We start from the raw sequence: 18,731 nt of genomic DNA, 5'->3' as shown, positions 1-18,731 counted from the left end.
CCGACTAAGTCATGTGATTAATACCCCCATCCAATGGGTGGGACGGACATTAAAGCAGGAGACTGCCCTGGTATATAAAGCTACATGATAATAACACCAGATCCTTACGTATACAATCCTCAGTCATGGTGAGCCTCATCCTTCTGTCCGACCCTGTACAGTTGGCACCTGCCCCCTGAGCAGGGGGGAAACCTGGAGTTCTGGGGAACAACACATTTACAGAGTGAATAAACAACAGTTACAGATATAACACATGTAGGATTAAGGCAAGTTGGTTTTCTGGCATTTCACAGTAGAAATCTGGCAAGACATCAAAATGAAAACAGAGGGCTGTTAGTTAAACTTGTCAGGATTTCTCTAACTGTTTTAACTCCATAAACCTGCATACCAAGGAACAGACTTTCCCTTCAGAATCTGTATTCAATAAATTTTGACTTAAACTTTCCAGTTCAGGTTTATTGCTCTACAAACAGACAAGTGAAATTGGTGTGAACTAAAATCTGATTTCAGTTCAGTTCATCCTCTGTCAGGTGACACAAAAATCTGATAATCATACAAATGTGCAAGTTAGAGAGAACACTTTTTTTAAAGGTTCATAGTAAGATCCACAAGCTCTAAAAGAGGCCACATAAATCTAATCTGCTGGTTCTTGAATTTAAGAGAAAGAATGTTGAACTCCAAATGAACAGGAAAACAGACCTAGAGTCTGAATATTAAAACTGCCTCTTCACCATGTATACGCACAGTTACAGAGAGTGACAAAATAGACTCATTGACATGTTGTTTTCCATTTAACCCTTTATCTTCATCTTGTCTTCTCGCTAAATGTTCATTTCTAAAAGGTCTGAGAAACAACTTGGAGGAAACAAATTGGTGTGCCTTACTATACATGATGCATTTTTCTATAAACAAATTAAACAGAGATATATTACTAAGAAAGTAAAAGACACAAAACCCTACATCCACATTGAGGGTACCTGTATGAGTACTGCTGTACTTCTGTACCGCACGGTCCGACCACTGGTCCCCATGACGACCACTCCGACCATTCACAGTCCACTGCAAACAGTATCAAGTTTAATGTTCTTGTTCCAGCAGTCGCTAGCTTTTTATGCCTTTTTTTGCAAGACACAGTCATGTGACAAGAAAACATTGGTTTCGCTGAAGAAAACCAACATAATCAATTTCATGTCTTATGTCAAAATTTTCAGTTTCATTGTAGGAAAATATATCTCAGGTCTACACTGTGACATGGATAAGATAACAACATAATAAAGCAAGATAATAAACAAACATGTATAATAGTTATAACTATAGAAATATAACCAAAATAAGTCATATAACTTTGACAACTCATTGCTATCATTACAGTCCGTTCTTGAAAGCCGCTGTTTTCGTAAACTATATTTCTTCCAAGAAGTGATAACTTTTCTCTATCTGTGGTCCATAACATTGAAGACTGCCATCTAATGACTTCACGCTTGACTGTGGAAATTGTTTGATCAACTGGTGAGGATCTAGAGATTAAGAGTAATGGTTTAAGATTCAAAATCAAATAAACCCACCATCACATGGGTAGGTGTCCACGCAGCCGCCAATTGTCCCATTGAGGCAGTAGCTGGAGAATGTAGCAGAAAAATAAACATGCCTAAGATATACATTCATGCCCTGCATGTTGGCACCTTTGTAGCCAGGTAAAAGTGAGCCTTATACAATGTATTGTATCAAACAAAATACATGTGATCATTATCTATCTTAATAGGGTCTGTGATTCTACGAGTTTGCAATCGCTATAATGTCAACTGTCAATTCTGCCAGGTAACCAATAAGACTGCCACATTTTTAAACGGTGTTATTGAGGCCTTCTCAAGAATGTCTTGAACACTTGGCTTTCTGAGTTGTGCAGACTTCTGGGATTACTGATGCTGCATTATTAGACCTCTTAACAAATTCACCAGAAGGCTTTTCAGAGTTGAAGTTACAAGGATGTGATAAATACACAAGGACTTGGTGTACCAGGTTTCACATGGTCCTACTGATATGGGATCACCATTCTGGTAGGCAACCCCGTTGATGAAACATGGACATTTCTGCTGTCGTATACAGGTCCCATTGAACTCCACAAAACCCTCTATACAATAGCAACCTGGATGGATAGATAACATTCATGTACATGTAGGCATATGATTTCATAATTATGGTGTGTACAGTTGTGTAATACTATATACTGGACTATGTAAACATTCAGTCTCATCCTAAGCAAAGGCCTTTCAATCATTATGCATGAGGAAAGAGATGGGAACAGACAGGAACAGATTTATAGTCTGTGCCAGGCCGTATTTTGATATTGTTGTGTTCAGTGTGTTGATAGACTTTGGGGGGGTTCACGCTTGTGTCCTGTGTGTACATCTGTATCAAGTCTGTATGAGTTCCATTTCGAATTTTGTCAATACCCATCTGCACACTCAACATTTAAACAAATATGTCAGAGGCACCTTGTCACTTGTCCCACCAGATCAGACACAATAGACAAACGCACGCACGCACACACACACACACACACACACACACACACACACACACACACACACACACAAACTAACTAACTAAGTAACTAACTAACCTAGGCTGGTTCGCTCTGACACCTGTTCCACCATGCTGGATACCTCCTGGCCCCACCAATTTGGACACAAACAAAAAACAAACAAACAAACAAACAAACAAACAAACCTGGTTCGCAGGGCTGTGGGAGACACTCTGCCACCTGTCCCACCATGCCAGACACCTCCTGGCCCCACTGGTTCAGACAGGTGCCAGGACAGGATTTGCACTCGTCTGCTTCAAGCCACTCCGAGTTCTCAACACACTCAGGTTCTATGGCAAGGATATTCAGCAAGAATGAGCTGTCTTTTCAACAAATCCACAAAATTTGTGTCTATTGTCTGTTTTTTAACGCATTGAGATTTCATGTGTTTTTATGAAAAAAATACAGATATCAGTGAAAAGTTTAATCAAGTTGGTACATGTACAAAGGTAAATGAAGAACATAGAATGTTACAGTTTTTGTACACACAACATATGTATGCAAACATGGCCATGAATGAGTTCGAAATCCTGTGAGTCAAATTGAACAACAACAAATAGCTGACCTTGACAATCCGACCTGTTACACATCATATACTCCAGAGTGGTCATGGTGGCGTTCAGGACATTGATACACTGTGGCATCCCATCCCCAACCCTGCAAGGTGAGATAACAGTTTAGATTATCACTTTTTTGTTTTGTTTTTAAATCAATTAACGAACAAATTGATGTGGCCTAACAGTGCATGACAAAACAGTGTGTGGGAGTGGTGTATGTCCTTAAGCAGACGATTCATACATCATGATATGTACGTGTACAAAGAAACAAAGACCTGACCTGTTGCGGCACATGCGCACGCGATACGTCATGTCTCCTAGGCAACCATTGGTGCACTCTGACCAGCGCGACCAGGGGCCCCATGTCTCCGCTGTGGACACAATCATAATCATAGGTTATCCAAAACACACTGCTACACACTGCGCACGACTGCATTTTCACCATTCTTCAATGAAGTCCATATTTGTATGGAAATAAATCATCACATCATCCTAAGACCAACACAAACTAACAAAAAAAATTCAGAAGCTAAGACCATGATAATTAATAGAATTTGTGAAAGTTATTCTAGCTATTGACAAACGAACACTTGAACAAACTAAAATATCACAATTTTCGGAGTAAAGGTACTAAGGGTAGAAAAACTAACGGCACGGTTCGACAAAGCACTCCTGTTGTTCCTCTGCGTTGCCATGGCAATACTTGAGTGGGTCGTCGATTGGTGGTGGTGGGTCTGTGCAGAGGCGGGTTCGTGTCTGGATGCCGCTATCACATGTCTCACTGCAGTCTCCCCACGGACCCCACGACGTCCAACCACCTTTCATGAGAAAACAATTGTTACAAAAAATTTTCCTCCTGAATGGTCAATGTTTTATGCCAAGCTCAGCCCAATATAAAAACTTTCATTCGGCCATGAATGAGAAGTGGTGAAGCTGTAGCACAACGGTTAGAGCATTGGGCTAGAACCAATAGATTCCGGTTCAATACCTGCCATGTCACGATGTTGTACCCTTGGGAAAGACACTTTACACAATATATCTAGCATAACTGTGGAGTGTCGCCAATTAAATCAATTGTCTAATCTGCCAAAAGTGTACTAAAACACACACACATATTTGGTGTGCCAACATCTGCACATTTGTCACCAAGAGCTCATTTGTATTGAGAAGCATGTACACGTGTACAATAAATCATAAAAAATCTACCTCTTGAGTTACAACAGCTTCAAACAAGTCTCTATAATGTGTTTTCTTAGGGACAGAAACAATGCAACCTTGATATGAACATGTCTGCAGGCTCGGCTTAAAGGCATCCAGAGCATTTTATGAGGCTTGAAACTTGGATTAAAAAACTCAACTTTCTAGTCATTCCTAAAGATAGTAAGTTTCAATAGCACTATACCATTACATATTGAAGTAAAATTAGCAAAGAGACGATGTCGTTGTGTGGTGAGACCTGATAGAAAATCCAAACCCGAATAGACTAATCCTGACTGTCCATCACAATTAGCGGTTCGACCAATGAGAGAGTGACTGGATGTCCGTGAAATATTTGCATTTTATCTTTTTAATTTGCATTTCTAAGTTTTGACGGAGGTGGGCGGGGCTATGTTATCTACACTATTCACAGTAGGCGCGTGAAACAAAACGATTAACATGTAGATTATTTAGTGCCGTTTTGCACACTTTTGAAGAAGAAATCCGAACGCAAATGTGGTAAACAGTGGCATTAATTTTCAATTTATAAAGAATACACCATCTAGAATATTTCCAATCTCCAAGTCTTATAAAATGCTCTGGGTGCCTTTAACAAACTCAATATCAAGCAGTGAGACCGTATACGTAGGGGCAGTGGGCTGTTATACACTGTAGGGCACGGTATTGGTAGACAGAACCAAACCCTCTCCTTTTGCCGCCTTTAACATGTACAAAATGTACCACCCTAGCCGAAGTCAGTGGATGGAGTGAGGAAAGTCATGTAACATGCCTTTCCTATGTTAGGGCACATTTAGGACCTCCCGGTTCAGGGCCAAACACCGTAACTGCGATGCCAACATGACACCATAAAGCGATGACGAAAGGACACTCTAACGTACCACAGTCATCCTCGTCCTCCCCTCCTGGACACTGGTTCGTCCCATCACACACCTCCTCAAAATTGGCACAGCTGCCATCAGGACAGACATACTCAGTACAGGGGCCTGGGAAAGGTAACAGATATACATTGTACATGTTAGTTCATGGGACATGACTTTTAATGCTTTAGCTGAAATGCAACTTATATTGACATCATCATCATATGGGGGGGCTTGCCCGGGCTAAGGCTGCTCTCTCCCTCCAGGCGTCACGGTCCGCCACTAGTTCTTCAGACCTCACCCCTACATCCCCAGCAAGTTGGTCTATATAGTTGGTGTTTGTATATTGACAAAAGAGGCAAAGATTCTGATGAAGACTTTTGAATAAAAGGTTGAAACCGGTAAATCGTTGTGTCTCAGCCGCCATCCTTCTGACGCCCAATCGACTGTGACAAACGAGCCAAAGGTGACTGTTACAGACTAACTACAACCACAATGTGCTTGCTTTTGTGTTATGACCTGATATGGAACTTTCCATTCATCTAGTATTGTACTATGATATTGCAGTTTATATGATATATAAAATTTTATAGCTCAGTGAACTAATTCAAAATCAAATCTAACTCTTACAATCTATAATTCTGCTAGGCACCCCGAGACCATCACATTACAAAAAAAAAGATGTTTCCGAAGCCCCATGAAGAACACCTGGATATCTGACATGTGCCTGCCTAAGGGTTTACTAAAAGCAGCATTCTTTAATTTCAACGTTTTCTTTCTTTTAAGTACCCAGTGGAATTACTGTAAATGCATTTAAGTTTGCAATGATTTAATTTTACGATAGGGACAAAATGGAGTGTGGCTGTTAGTTTGCGGTCCATGGTAGGCGGACAGAGGAATAAACATTTTTGCAGTATCTTTAATTTCATGGTCAAGAGGTTATTCCCAAACTGTGAACACCGCAAACTTAAACATGTTTAGAGTAAGCAGTGACACTGCTTGATGTGTAATGGAATGAAAGTTAAGCATCAATCATCATCAGCTGTGAATATTGACTGAAACATGTACCAGTTGTGGTGAACATTGTTGTAGTGGGAGCTTGTGTTGTTGTTGCTGCCGTGGTTGTTGTTGTTGTTGTTGTCACCTGTGTGCCAGCTGTTGTTGTGACAGCTGTGGTTGTCGTGGGCCTCGTGGTGCTTACTGTGACATGGGAGGGAAACAAGACGTGGAATTGAGAAACTACATGTAGTTTAAACACTCAATATCTTCAGAATGATATAGACCCCGTTCATACTAAATCGCGCAAATCGCAAATTGCCGAAATCGCCCTGAGTCGCATTCCCGTCACACCAGGGGTCGAATGAGCGCGAGTTGTAAAATAATGCGGCATTACTTCCATGTTTTCGCGTAATTGGCCAACTCAGGCAGTCGCCACTTCAGCGTACATGCTCTGGTTTCGGGGGGATCCCTTGAGTTTCTTCTCAATCCCCACATCCCCGGAGATGGCCATCAGTACATGCGTTTTCGTCATTCCATACGCCAAAATCGCCGCCCGATTCTGCCATATTTCCGCCGCATTCGGCGTAATATTCCAACAAGCTAGGAGGTAGACAAACATCGTATAATGAGCGGAAAGACTGAATTTGCAGATGAACCCTTGACCCATGACCGGGTCAATATGCACAGTAAAGCGCCCAATGCGCATTAAGGCGATTTAGAGCGTTCATACTAGTCGGAATGCAGGCAAATCGCGAGTAAACCACCTCCGGAGCTGGTTTTGCGGCAATGCGATACGGGCGATTTCAAATGCGCTTCGAAAAAGACAAAAAGAAAGAAAAACGAACATATTAAACAGCTTTATGTTAGTAATCTGTTTTCAACATCTCCTCCAACTCACCACACATGGTCTCGTCCTCTCCATCTGCACAGTCGTTCTTCCCATCACACAGCTTGGTGAAGTTGATGCACTTTCCGGTGTTACAGCGGAACTGAGTACAGGTCTCATCTGGAAAGGGCAGTCACAAACAAAAAGTTTCATTCTGTTTTAAACCTTCAAAAGTTCACAAAACTTGGTGAGGTTAATGCACTTACTCGATTGCATGGGAACTGGATACAGATCTCATCTGCAAACGTTTAGTCACAAATAAGAAAGGAAATTTAGGAGAAACCAAATCAGTTGGTTACTAGTACATGTAGATTAAATTGAAGACAATGTTTAATTGGAAGATCTGCATTAGTCTGAAGGTACACACAGCTCCATTTTTTTTTGTTAATGATTTCTCTTCCTAAACCTTCATTTCAAAATTTGTGAGAACCAATTTGAAAGTATCAACTTAGCATAGCTTCATCGTGATAGAGCTTTAGCACACTGAACTGCTTCCCTCCCACTCAGATCATGTCATCAAAACTGACATCATGAATTCTTTCTTATTTGTCTCTTGTAAATCAAAGATGCATACATCCTGGATGGTATGTACAGGTTCAACATACAAGAACTGACTACGCTCTTTCTACAAGCTCAATAGCAATAGGCTGCAGTTAGCAAAGTTGAAATATCAGACAGAAAGACTAAGACAGGTCCTTACTGCAAATTTCGTTGAACTCGTCGGACCCATCCAGACAGTTGGGCAGGCCGTCGCAGACATAGGTCAGGTTCAGACATCTCAGGCCGTCGTAGCAGGGGAACTCCAGATAAGTACAGGTGACCTGGCCTGGAGGGGAAGGAACATCCTGGTCAGTCGCAGCTCTAAAGATCCTTAGCCTCCTTCACAGACTTCTAGGGGTGCCGCCATTTATTGGGGGGGGGTGGGTGCTGATTTGTGATTTTCAACATGGGCCAAGGTTTTCTATGCTGTATAGGAGATAGTTTCCACGTCTCCCCAGAATTTAGAGAATCTGGCCTATACTAAAAATTGTCCATCAGCGGCTCCCAAAAAATAAATGCCAGCAGTCCTACATGTAGAAGTCTTTAGCAGAGGCTACAAGAGCCTATACTTTATGGTAAAGCTGAGGGCAAGATTTGTTTTGAATTCTTTTTACTTTTCAATTGCATCAGACTTCAGGTTTCCAAAGAATGTCATTCATTTAATTGATTTCATGAGGCCTTCCACAAACAAAAAGACATAGAAATCCATGACACTTTTTTCAGCTAATCTTAACAAAGCGTAATTAACAGATAACCTCCTTGACAAGGGAAGACATGCTACTTTAAGTTGATCTTACAGTTTTCTTCATCTGAGCCGTCAGCACAGTCGTCCTCCCCGTCACAGGTGTAGTTGGGATTGATGCAGCCTGGCACAGTCACACATGGGAACCCAGTACACACTGCAAAATATACAGTTCAAGACTGTACAAAGGACGGTCCAGCATTTCTACAATATCGTCATTATCCTTGATGCATGACAGTGCTTAGCACTGAGGCGGGCTTATTTACTTTATCTCACTAGATAATGTGAGCTCATCCGCGAAGTCTAGGTCTTCCATGGCCAACTGACCATATCTTGTCCATGGTATGCCCCACTGCTTGCCCTTGGGCACAGTTTTCATCAGCCAATCAAAGAAGTTGTGACAAGACACACCCTTGCCTCACCCCGTGACAACACAGTGCCAATTACGTGGTATGCATAGCAATGTACAGTAGTTAAGAACAGTCTGATGTAAAGCAACTACCTGTGCAATACACAAAAATGCAGCCGATAATGCTTTGCTATGGGTACAACAAATTAAACTGTCACAAACTAAAGATGTAACTTAATAAGTGGACCTACCCGGGGTCGTGGTGAGCAGTGGAGTTGTTGTTGGAGGTTGTGTCGTCATCACTGTGAAGATAACACAGCTATTGTCAACTTCATCAGCATGTGTCTGATTCTTGCTTTAAGGATAATGAAAGAAGTGAGCTATCTCAAGAAGCCAGAAAAATACTGAATTTTTCCATGTTTACAGACAAAAAGACAATTACACGCCTCCTAAGATCACAGAACCCACAGTTGGGTCCTCTGCCTTCCATTGTTTGCCTACCCTAACCCCTGTCCTTGGTGCTAAATGACACAGCCTTTCTTAGTGCACTGTGACAAAATAAGTTTATTTCTACATTTTGTTAGTGGTCATATTATTATCTTTCCAAGCAAACTTTAAATTTGCCCTGTCCCTGGTGCTGGACAACACATGCCATGCCAATAATGCCAAACTAGCATACACAACCAATGAATTAGAGATTTTCAACTGAGAGGGTATCATACATCAGTTCACCGTTCCATCGTTGTAGTCGCCTACCTTAATTGTGGAGGTCATGCAGTGTACTGTATTAAATATATTGTGTTTCCATTACATTCTATGGAACATTTTACCACTCGTCAAATTACAATAAAATATGATTGGTATCATACAACAGATCTGCTCATTTAAGGCTGTGATTAGAATATGACTGGTATCATACGGCAGTTCTGCTCATCGGTTCCATTGTCGCAGTCATTGACCCCGTCACACAGCTTGTGGGGGTCGATGCAGGTTCCGTTGGGGCACAGGAACTGGTCTTGGTAGCAAACCTCCTGGCCTGCAACGTACACATGATAGAGGAAGTAAAATATACGCCTGAAAAGGTCCTCTTTCTCTAACACTGCTCCTGATATGACAAACAATGTGCGTCGTGACATCAACTCTTGTAATGCTGACTGGTACCCCAAAACTTCCACATTTAAAATAAACAGTGAATCTTAAGTGATCTTCTACATATGCCAATATCAGTAACCCCCAACATGCACACATCAGATATTAAAGAATGTTCAAGACAGTCTCCATTTTTACTGTGGAGGTCTTACTTCATCAGGTGAAAGTTATGAGGGTTGATGTTACATGCAGCAAGGACTTTATATTTCCTATATACATACATGTACAGGGACATCATCAATTTAGTCTTTTACTGGGACAAATAAAGTGAAATTAAAACCTTTAGTTATTGCTACTTTTAGCTTACTGAAAAGCTACAACTTCATTACTGGTCTTGACAATTAAGATTGTTGTCATAAATTACAAAAATGCAACTGCCAATGTTGTCATTCTCAATTTAAAAAAAAAAACAAATAGATAAATGAAGTCGAGCTGAATATTACATATTTCATCCAGTTCGTCGCTGCCATCTGGACAGTCTGAGATGTCGTCACACAGGAGGTCCCCGCAGATCTCTGTCCCGTCATCGCACACGAAGAACTCCAGACAGGGAGGGGCTGGAGAGGAGACAGAACACATTCAACTTTATATTCTTTATCTAAAAATAAAAACTATGTGAATATCTTATTCAGCGTTTTAAATCTTTTTATTCTTCATCTCGCAAGTAAAAAATACACTCTCATTTATTAAAAGCAAAATACATTTTGGAAGATGTAGACCAGTATGCTCTATAAACCATGAAGGCATTCCCCATGACATTTTTCTTAGCAGTACAAAAGATTAATGATAATAACTAAAGGTCATTAAAAACAATAATCATAGCAACTAGATGATAACAAATGGATAAATGATAACAATAATAAGTAGAATGATAAAAGTAATGAGTATAAATCAGTATCACTGAATACATGTATCAACTGAGCAAATGATCAGAAAGAAATTTTAAAAAAGAAAACAACAGCAGAGAAATGCTAAAAGTAAGAACCAAGAGTCAACAAGTGGATGAATAACTGATGAATAGAAGACTAAATGAACGTCTACCTGCTTGTTTTATAGATAATATCTAAGTATGCTCTTAAAGTTAGTAGGTACCAAAGCATGGTCATTTCAAGAGTATGGAGACCATGCACAACATACATTTGTACATCCATCAACTGTGCAAGGACATGAAGGATGCATACTGTTGTAGCCAGAACAAGTCATTATTCAGAACATGCTCAAAGTCATATCCTGTATCCAAAACAAGTCTCGGGCAAAACTACCCGATCTGGATATCATGGACATTGAGCAATAATATCATTATCATAAGGGTATTTATCTAAAATTATACACGTACTTGGGGGAAGAGCTTCGTATTTAGGAGGCGGAAACCATCTTGCATGTCAAAAGGCGCCATACTGAATATTGTCATTTTCCCGCACGGTGGCTTGTGTAAAATACATGTTCTACAAGTGTTTGTTCTATCATATACAGGTCACTGGAAAAACTAGGCACAGGCTAGTTGGGCAGCCCTGGCTAAACAGACAAATCAATCAATAAATAATTTAATATTTTAAAAGATACAGGAAAAACTACCAGTTCTGGACTATCCAACATGGTATTCTGATCATTATGATATAATGATATTCTGAAGATCGCATTAACAGTTTGCACAGACTAAACTATTTCTAGGGAGTCCATGGGTCAGTCTAACTCCAACATTATGGACAGAATTTTAGGTTCAACAGTTGCGAGAATATCAGTAGATATCATCAGCTAATTAACGGAACCGAGCGGAGGACTGCATATCAAATTTCTGTCTCATGCACAACATATTCTGGATAATGACCAGTTCTAGATACAACACATGCTGCACTTTTGAAGACCTACCTAGAAACCCGGAGAATAGGGAGAAGTTGAAGAACGGTGTTTCGGTGACATTGAGATGAGATGTGTTGGTTAGTTGGATAGTGATTTGCAGATCTGTAAGGTCTGATTTCAACCATGCCAGAATAAGCTGCCTATGATTATGATTATGAAGCTCATCAAAGATCGTGATAAGGCCATGTTGATTTGATTATGGATGACATCCTCTGGTAACCCAGTTAAACGGTCTCTTAAACGGATGCGAGCATGAAAAAAAACATTAAAAAAAAAGTTCCTTAAGTATGTGGTCAGGAACAAATGACTAAACAAACAGAATATGGTATCCCAAACAATTATAGATTCTTGATTTTTGTTCTTTCTTATCTTGTTCTTTGACTTTAGAGTTGATACATTTCCCAATATTTTTTTGCAATTTATGGTAAATATTAATGCTAATTTTGCAGCTACTTTGTACAATTTACAGTTTGGTTACATTCTTTTTTCTAAACAGATAAAATGGATGCATGAGCAGATGTCATCCATAATAATCGAATCAACATGGCCTAACATACAACAAGCAAGGTCACTTATGATCTGGAATCAACGCTACATTTGGGTATTATTAGCTTTATGATTGAAGAATGTTCCCACAGTTATCTCTTGCAACATCGAATGAAAAAGAACTGAAATGGAAAAGGACACACATGAGTACACATTCTCAATACCTTCCTGACAATGTGATGGTCTAAGAAGCAAACACCTTGATGATATTGCTGTGTTTGAAATCACAGACCCTCAGAACCCTTTCATCAGTGACAGTCACTGGACTTGTCTTGGCTTTGTCTTACTTTTGTTTTCTTATTGGACTATCTAAAATTTGTCATCACTTTATCTGCATATCAATCCGTAGTTTTATAATGCTAAAACCTAGTGAACCACAAGTCTCACCAGAAAAGTCAATGACAAAAGATAGTGGATGCCACCTGGAACATCTGACTATTTCTAAAATCTATCCAGTTTCTTGAGTAAATGTTACCTCGTGTATCTTATTACCTGGATGCCTAACCTTGACCAACATTGCAACTTACTAGTGGGAATGGGAGTTGTTGTTGTTGTTGGCGCAGTCGTTGCTGTCGTTGGCGGGGCCGTTGTTGTTGGAGCCGTTGTCGTCGTAACGAACGTTGTCGGCGGCACTGTGGTGGTCTCACAGTTGACTTCATCCTCCCCACGAGTACAGTCTTCCGTTCCGTCACACAGCTGGAAAACAAAGAATCAGCTTGAAGACACACGAGGCAAGGTAGCCAACTCTCTACATCTTACTTCAACATCTTCTTATGCCAAAAATGTTGACAAACTTAAAGAAAACAAAATTGTAAAACAGAATGATGACAAACAGGTTAACTCTGAGATAAATCAATCCAATTTCTGTACACATTGTACATGCTTTTGTTTTCAGTCTTGCCTGAATCAAAAGTAGTTCTGGGCTGGAATAGCTGAACTTCAGAAAAAGGACCAGAGTCCTGACTTACCAGGGTGGCATTGATGCACTCATTGTTCAAACACTGGAAGTCTCCAGGTGGGCAAACTAGGATGGGAAAATACACACTCGTCAGTCAAATGCCTGTCAAAGCAACCAACTTGGTAGATAGAGGCTACAAATGCATACAAAATGACCGACCGCCTTCTAATCATGTTCCTTAGAACTGGATCTACTGAGTCAAACAAAATCATAAAATGAAATGATACTTGTTGATCATCCTTTAAAATAACCAGGCAACCAGCAGTGACAATATTTTATCTACTAATTTATTGAAATGTTACATGCAGTACTTCTTCCTGCCTGTAGAACTTAAACAACTAACCGACAAACAAACAACGAATCAACAGACAAACAAACAAACACTTACTGCAGCCGACCTCATCAGACATGTCACCGCAGTCGTCGTGCCCATCACAGCGGTGGGTGAGTGGGAGGCACTCCCCATCCTGACAGTAGAACTCAAACGGTGTGGCGCATGTGTTCTCTGGGATAACAGACGGGGATCTTTAATCGAGGCACAAATTGCAAAGCGTGCTTGAATTATTCTATGGATACTGTGAAATACAACCTGGTCTGAAATGTCAATATCGAATGTTATCACAGCCCAGGTGTGACATATAATTATAGATAATACAACACGGTGGTATTCCGTATCACCCGAATCCAACGTGTGGGAGTATTGGGAACGTAGGTGATGCAGGATCCACTGTGTGGTATTCTATTCATATCATGCCCATCCAAGAAAACACTCATTTTTGAGCAAAATTTGCCCAACGTTGAGAAATTTTTATGTCTTACAAAAAAACACAGTTCTTACTGTATCATAATTGATATTTGAAATACAGAATATCTGAGTTAGAGTTGCCATAATAATATCATCCTTCTTTTGTCATATTTTCTAGATTTGGGATTAGGGATATTTAGTTTATTGATTAATATGTGTTGCCTTGATCCTTGAAGAGTGACCATTACAGAGCTTAATGCCCTAAAGGCCTGAAATAATGGAGTAATTCCAAAATCTGACACCACTTACCACATCCAGTTTCATCCGAGTGATCGTCGAAACCACAGTCGTAGTCTCCATCACACAGGAACGGCACGGGGATGCAGCGGCCGTCAGCACAGGTGAACTCATTATCCTCGCACACAGGGGGAGCTGGGGGTACATACACAAGCAGCAACATCTCTGTTACTAGTGTCATCAGGTATACTAGGTTGTCAGATAGGGCCCAGTCCTATACGTTGTATGGTCGTTGTTTGCATTATTGAAATGATGGTGCATGTATCGTACAAAATTCAGTCTTGTTACATGTACAAACAAAGTTGTCTTAGCTCCTTGTCGCCGGTTTGTTCTGTCACAGCATGTTGAACCTCACACATCAAAATCCTACGACCCACGACAAATGTGACCACCCCGTAACACGCCCGACTACTACTAGCATGTAGGTGGTTTTATCGGCTGGCATTTCAGTAACCTTTTGGCTACGTTCCTTAGAGCTTAGTGAGCCCTACTAAACTCTTTGCCACATTGGGACCGCATCAATGCCACAGACTATAACAAAATGCGCCCTGAGGAAGGTAGAAATGTTTCCAACATTCAGCAGATAATAAATCACTTTTGTTATAGCTACATGTAAGAATCCAGTAGAATCTGTTCCAAAATCTACTTTCAATCAATCTGTATAAGCAATAAGCTGTTGGTTGCATGAAGCAACTTTGAAGAAAAAAAGAGCAAAAAGCAAACAAAACAAATCTAGCTGTTGAGCAAACAAAAGCAAAGGACTTTGTCTGCAAATGAGCAAGTTTTGATTACGGCTTTCAATTACTAGAAAATAAAGGTTATGTTTTCAGGCATTTGATGTGAGGGTGAAAGTCCGTGAAGCCAACATCCTACTGATGGACTAGTCCTTACCACAGTCCTTCTCATCAGAGGAGTCTCCACAGTCTAAGATGCCGTCACAATGGTACTGGATGGCGATGCACTGTCCGCTGTCGCACTGGTAATCATCCGGGCCACAAGTTCGCACTACAGACAGGCGTGGGAAGTTTATGTGTTAAGGATACAACACACAATTGGCGCAACTAGACTGAGACTTTCTACTGTAACAGTAACTGCGGATGGTTTCCTGGGTGTGGGGGAAGGTGATGTGAGGGAAGGGGGATGTGAGGGAAGGGGGCATGAGGGAAGGGGGCATAAGGGAAGGGGGCATGAGGGAAGGGGATATGAGGAAGGAGGATATGAGGGAATGGGGTGTGGGGGAGGGAGGGTGTGGGGGAAGGTGATGTGAGGGAAGGTGATGTGAGGGAAGGTGATGTGAGGGAAGGGGGATGTGAGGGAAGGGGGATGTGAGGGAAGGGGCATGAGGGAAGGGGGTAAGAGGAAGGAGGATATGAGGGAATGGGGTGTGGGGGAGGGGGGTGTGGGGGAAGGTGATGTGAGGGAAGGGGGATGTGAGGGAAGGGGGATGTGAGGGAAGGGGCATGAGGGAAGGGGGTATGAGGAAGGAGGATATGAGGGAATGGGGTGTGGGGGAGGGAGGGTGTGGGGGAAGGTGATGTGAGGGAAGAGGGATGTGAGTGAAGGGGATGTGAGGGAAGGTGGATGTGAGGGTGGCGCTGTGTGAGGGAGAGAGGGGTGGGGAAAGGAGGATGTGACGAAAGGGGAATGTTTAGGATCCCAGGAATACATCTATACCATTAAAATCATGAAACCATTAAAATCTAAAGAACTCAGACACAACTTTCATTCCTGACAGAATGCTGCTTTGCACATTAAGGACTTATCTACTGTAACAATGACACCAACTAAATTAAGTAATTTGGACCATTCTTGTGTTTGGAAAAGCTTCATTGACCCTTCCCTTGGGAGGATGAGAAAACGACAGAAAGACGTACCACAATCCTTCTCATCACTGTCATCTCCACAGTCGTTCTCGTTGTCACAGACCCAGCCAACGGGGATGCAGCGCCCGTTCTCACACTCGTACTGGTTCTCAGCACACGTCACCTCTGCACAGGGGAAAACACAAGATAGTCTGAAAACACATGGAGTCTTTTAGAATATGATACAGTTTTTCCTAACTACTGTCTGAAGCCCTGCATTTTCAATTGTTAACATACAAATCCATTGAGTAATATAGTGTTGCCATCAAGTACAGACGCATGATTGTGTAGATCTAAACAATGCTTGCAGCTAGAAGTACAAACTTTAAGGTTAGATGTGAAGGTTGTTCAGTCTGTATTTTTGTAAATAAATATAAACAGTTACTGCTACAGTACATGTGAGTACTGATGGGCAGTTATATGTAATACAAATACAGACAGGCATCTATACCTGGACAGGCCTCTCCCCAGCATTCAAACCGTGCATCAACACAAGTGCTGCAAGACAGTGTGGTGTTAGTAGAACAAAAGCACACTGTATTAGTATGTATCATCATCATCATCAATCTATATAAATCATACTGGAGTAGAAAATAGGAATTCTTAGCCATAAGCTTTGAGCTCTCACATGTAAAGTCTACATTCTAATTTTTTTGCCAAACATTCAAAATGACTCCAGAGACATTTTGAGTTGATTTTATAATTAGCGGTTACATCGTTTTGATTTTTGAATATCATCTTCTATATCTCAAGGTGTTGGTGTTGGGTTTAGAGTTTTGGGTAGAATTACCAGTTGAGACAGTCATGTTGTATGACAGTGTTTGCTGGGTAAGGCACGCCGTTCAGGTAACATGGGCACCCCACGGCCTCAATACAGTACTCGCCTGGAACAGACAACATATATTTAACTTAAATTGGAGAAAACTAACAACATAAAAAAATCAAAAAGACATCTTTTGCAGACCTCCTTGGTGTCTGATAATGATACGTCAAAAACAGACTGCATGGCATCCGTGAATAGTTTCCTCAGGTTGGTAAGTCACTGAATAAAAAGACTCTTTTTACACAACCAAGAGATTTATTCAACCGACGTTTCGGTGACCATCTGTTACCTTCTTCAAGGCAATTCTGACTGGTTCACATAGCAATGCAGCACAGATGTTGCTGCTTATACATATTAATGAGATGCAACCGCAAAATAGACTCAGTCATGTTTGGGACCGCATCCTTAAGAAATAGAGGATAATCGTTGCATTGTTTTTTGATCGATATATATAGTTGTGTATGTGTTACACTAAGTCTTCTGTACGTTTGGGACCGCATAGTGATGTCATCCCCTGTTCTTGTACATATGTAAATATTTTGCGGTTGCATCTCATTAATATGTATAAGCAGCAACACCTGCGCTGCATTGCTATGTGAACCAGTCAGAATTGCCTTGAGGAAGGTGACAGATGGTCAGCGAAACGTCGGTTGAATAAATCTCTTAGTTGTGTAAAAAGAGTCTTTCTATTCAGACTGCATGGCAATCTCATTCAATGTACTATGTTTTGTACAGCTCTCATGTACAATGTAGTAACTCATCATTTGGGTAAACGACTTCTGAAATTGTTTCCTTGTAATCAATTATCAGATAAAAGAAAAATCATGTTAGATTAAAAGAAAAAAAAGATGAAAACTATTATGCATAAAATCAGAAAAGAATCATAACTCTTCATAATTATATAATGTAATTGAAAAAACTTTAAGGTAAACATGGTACTGAAATTCAAAAGTTCTGACCGTTTGCGAGATATCCCTCTGGACAGAAGCATCCCTCGGAGCACTCTCCCTCCACACAGTACCAGTCAGGCTCGTCCCCGATGTTCTGGCAGTCGTCCTGGCAGATCGCGCCGCACGCCTCGTAGATGTACCCGTTATCACACTGCATGGCTGGAAGAGTCGGGAAATGTCTGACACTCTTAATTCACTAATAGCTTACAAATAGTAGTTGTATATAAAATATATCCCAGATGGATAGATACTATTGTAATTATAGAACTTTTGCTAGAGGAAGATGAAAAATATATCTCTATCCATTGTAAAGAATACAAAAACTTGTTCCTCAGTATGTACAGATCATAAAAAGCACATTAAGATCTCATAGTATACTAGTACCTGAGTGAAATATCAGTGAATTCTTTAATGCCATAACCCCATAATGTACTGTGACATTTTATGCTCAATACACAAATACCTACTAGTAGCCTACCGGGTGTCCCAAATTGAGGTCATTCATCTAGCGAGGCAGAGCAGCTGTCTATGGACTGTACCACACTACTTTCAGGCTTGTAATGCTGCAGCAGCTTGGATTGAAAACCCTTGACATCCTGGCCAGAAACAGTTTCATTACACAATAAAGCATGCAGCTGAGCAGACTGGCATCACAGAACATGACACTGTACTTACGGCAGAGTTCCTGGGACCTCCAGCGGATGTAGATGCCGACTTCATTGCAAGCTTCAGCGTAGGTAGCGATGGCAGTACACAAACACTCGCAGTCCCCACCTGAGTCGCATCTATACAGGAACAACATGATATTA

The 18,731-nt window shown here is 40.9% G+C and overlaps 2 protein-coding genes and 1 long non-coding RNA gene across 3 annotated transcripts; all 3 read right to left on the bottom strand.

Annotated features, from left to right (window-relative positions):
- Positions 1-977: 977 nt before the first annotated feature.
- On the bottom strand, positions 978-2,637 carry LOC136445849 (uncharacterized). The gene is made up of 3 exons (XR_010757439.1): positions 2,017-2,637; positions 1,566-1,618; positions 978-1,059 (listed from the first exon to the last, which is right to left on the bottom strand). It is a non-coding gene; the product is annotated as an uncharacterized lncRNA (long non-coding RNA).
- Positions 2,638-8,966: 6,329 nt separating this feature from the next.
- On the bottom strand, positions 8,967-11,277 carry LOC136446398 (LDL receptor repeat-containing protein egg-1-like). The gene is made up of 4 exons (XM_066444750.1): positions 11,253-11,277; positions 10,325-10,438; positions 9,652-9,768; positions 8,967-9,034 (listed from the first exon to the last, which is right to left on the bottom strand). Exons 1-4 carry the CDS (start codon positions 11,275-11,277, stop codon positions 8,967-8,969), a joined length of 324 nt encoding a protein of 107 aa, XP_066300847.1.
- Positions 10,547-14,019, bottom strand: LOC136446397 (suppressor of tumorigenicity 14 protein homolog). Its single transcript, XM_066444749.1, has 4 exons — positions 13,935-14,019; positions 13,634-13,750; positions 13,256-13,311; positions 10,547-12,983 (listed from the first exon to the last, which is right to left on the bottom strand). Exons 1-4 carry the CDS (start codon positions 14,017-14,019, stop codon positions 12,759-12,761), a joined length of 483 nt encoding a protein of 160 aa, XP_066300846.1. The 3' UTR covers positions 10,547-12,758.
- Positions 14,020-18,731: the final 4,712 nt, after the last annotated feature.

This window comes from Branchiostoma lanceolatum, chromosome 12, assembly GCF_035083965.1.
Source record: "Branchiostoma lanceolatum isolate klBraLanc5 chromosome 12, klBraLanc5.hap2, whole genome shotgun sequence".
NCBI lineage: Eukaryota > Metazoa > Chordata > Leptocardii > Amphioxiformes > Branchiostomatidae > Branchiostoma > Branchiostoma lanceolatum.
This window is presented reverse-complemented; position numbering and strand designations above follow the sequence as displayed.

Excerpts from the sequence above, each read along its gene's own strand:
- LOC136446398 (XM_066444750.1), bottom strand. The coding sequence starts at position 11,277 with ATGGCGCCTTTTGACATGCAAGATG. Across the intron at positions 10,439-11,252 it reads GCCTTTTGACATGCAAGATG|CCCCTCCCTGTCTGGAGTTC; the intron begins GTTTCCGCCTCC and ends TCTCCTCTCCAG. Across the intron at positions 9,769-10,324 it reads CGACGAACTGGATGAAATAT|GCCAGGAGGTTTGCTACCAA; the intron begins GTAATATTCAGC and ends TGTACGTTGCAG.
- LOC136446397 (XM_066444749.1), bottom strand. The coding sequence starts at position 14,019 with ATGAGTGTTTTCTTGGATGGGCATGATATGAATAGAATACCACACAGT. Across the intron at positions 13,751-13,934 it reads CGTTCCCAATACTCCCACAC|AGAACACATGCGCCACACCG; the intron begins GTTGGATTCGGG and ends CTGTTATCCCAG. Across the intron at positions 13,312-13,633 it reads GTCTGATGAGGTCGGCTGCA|TTTGCCCACCTGGAGACTTC; the intron begins GTAAGTGTTTGT and ends TTCCCATCCTAG.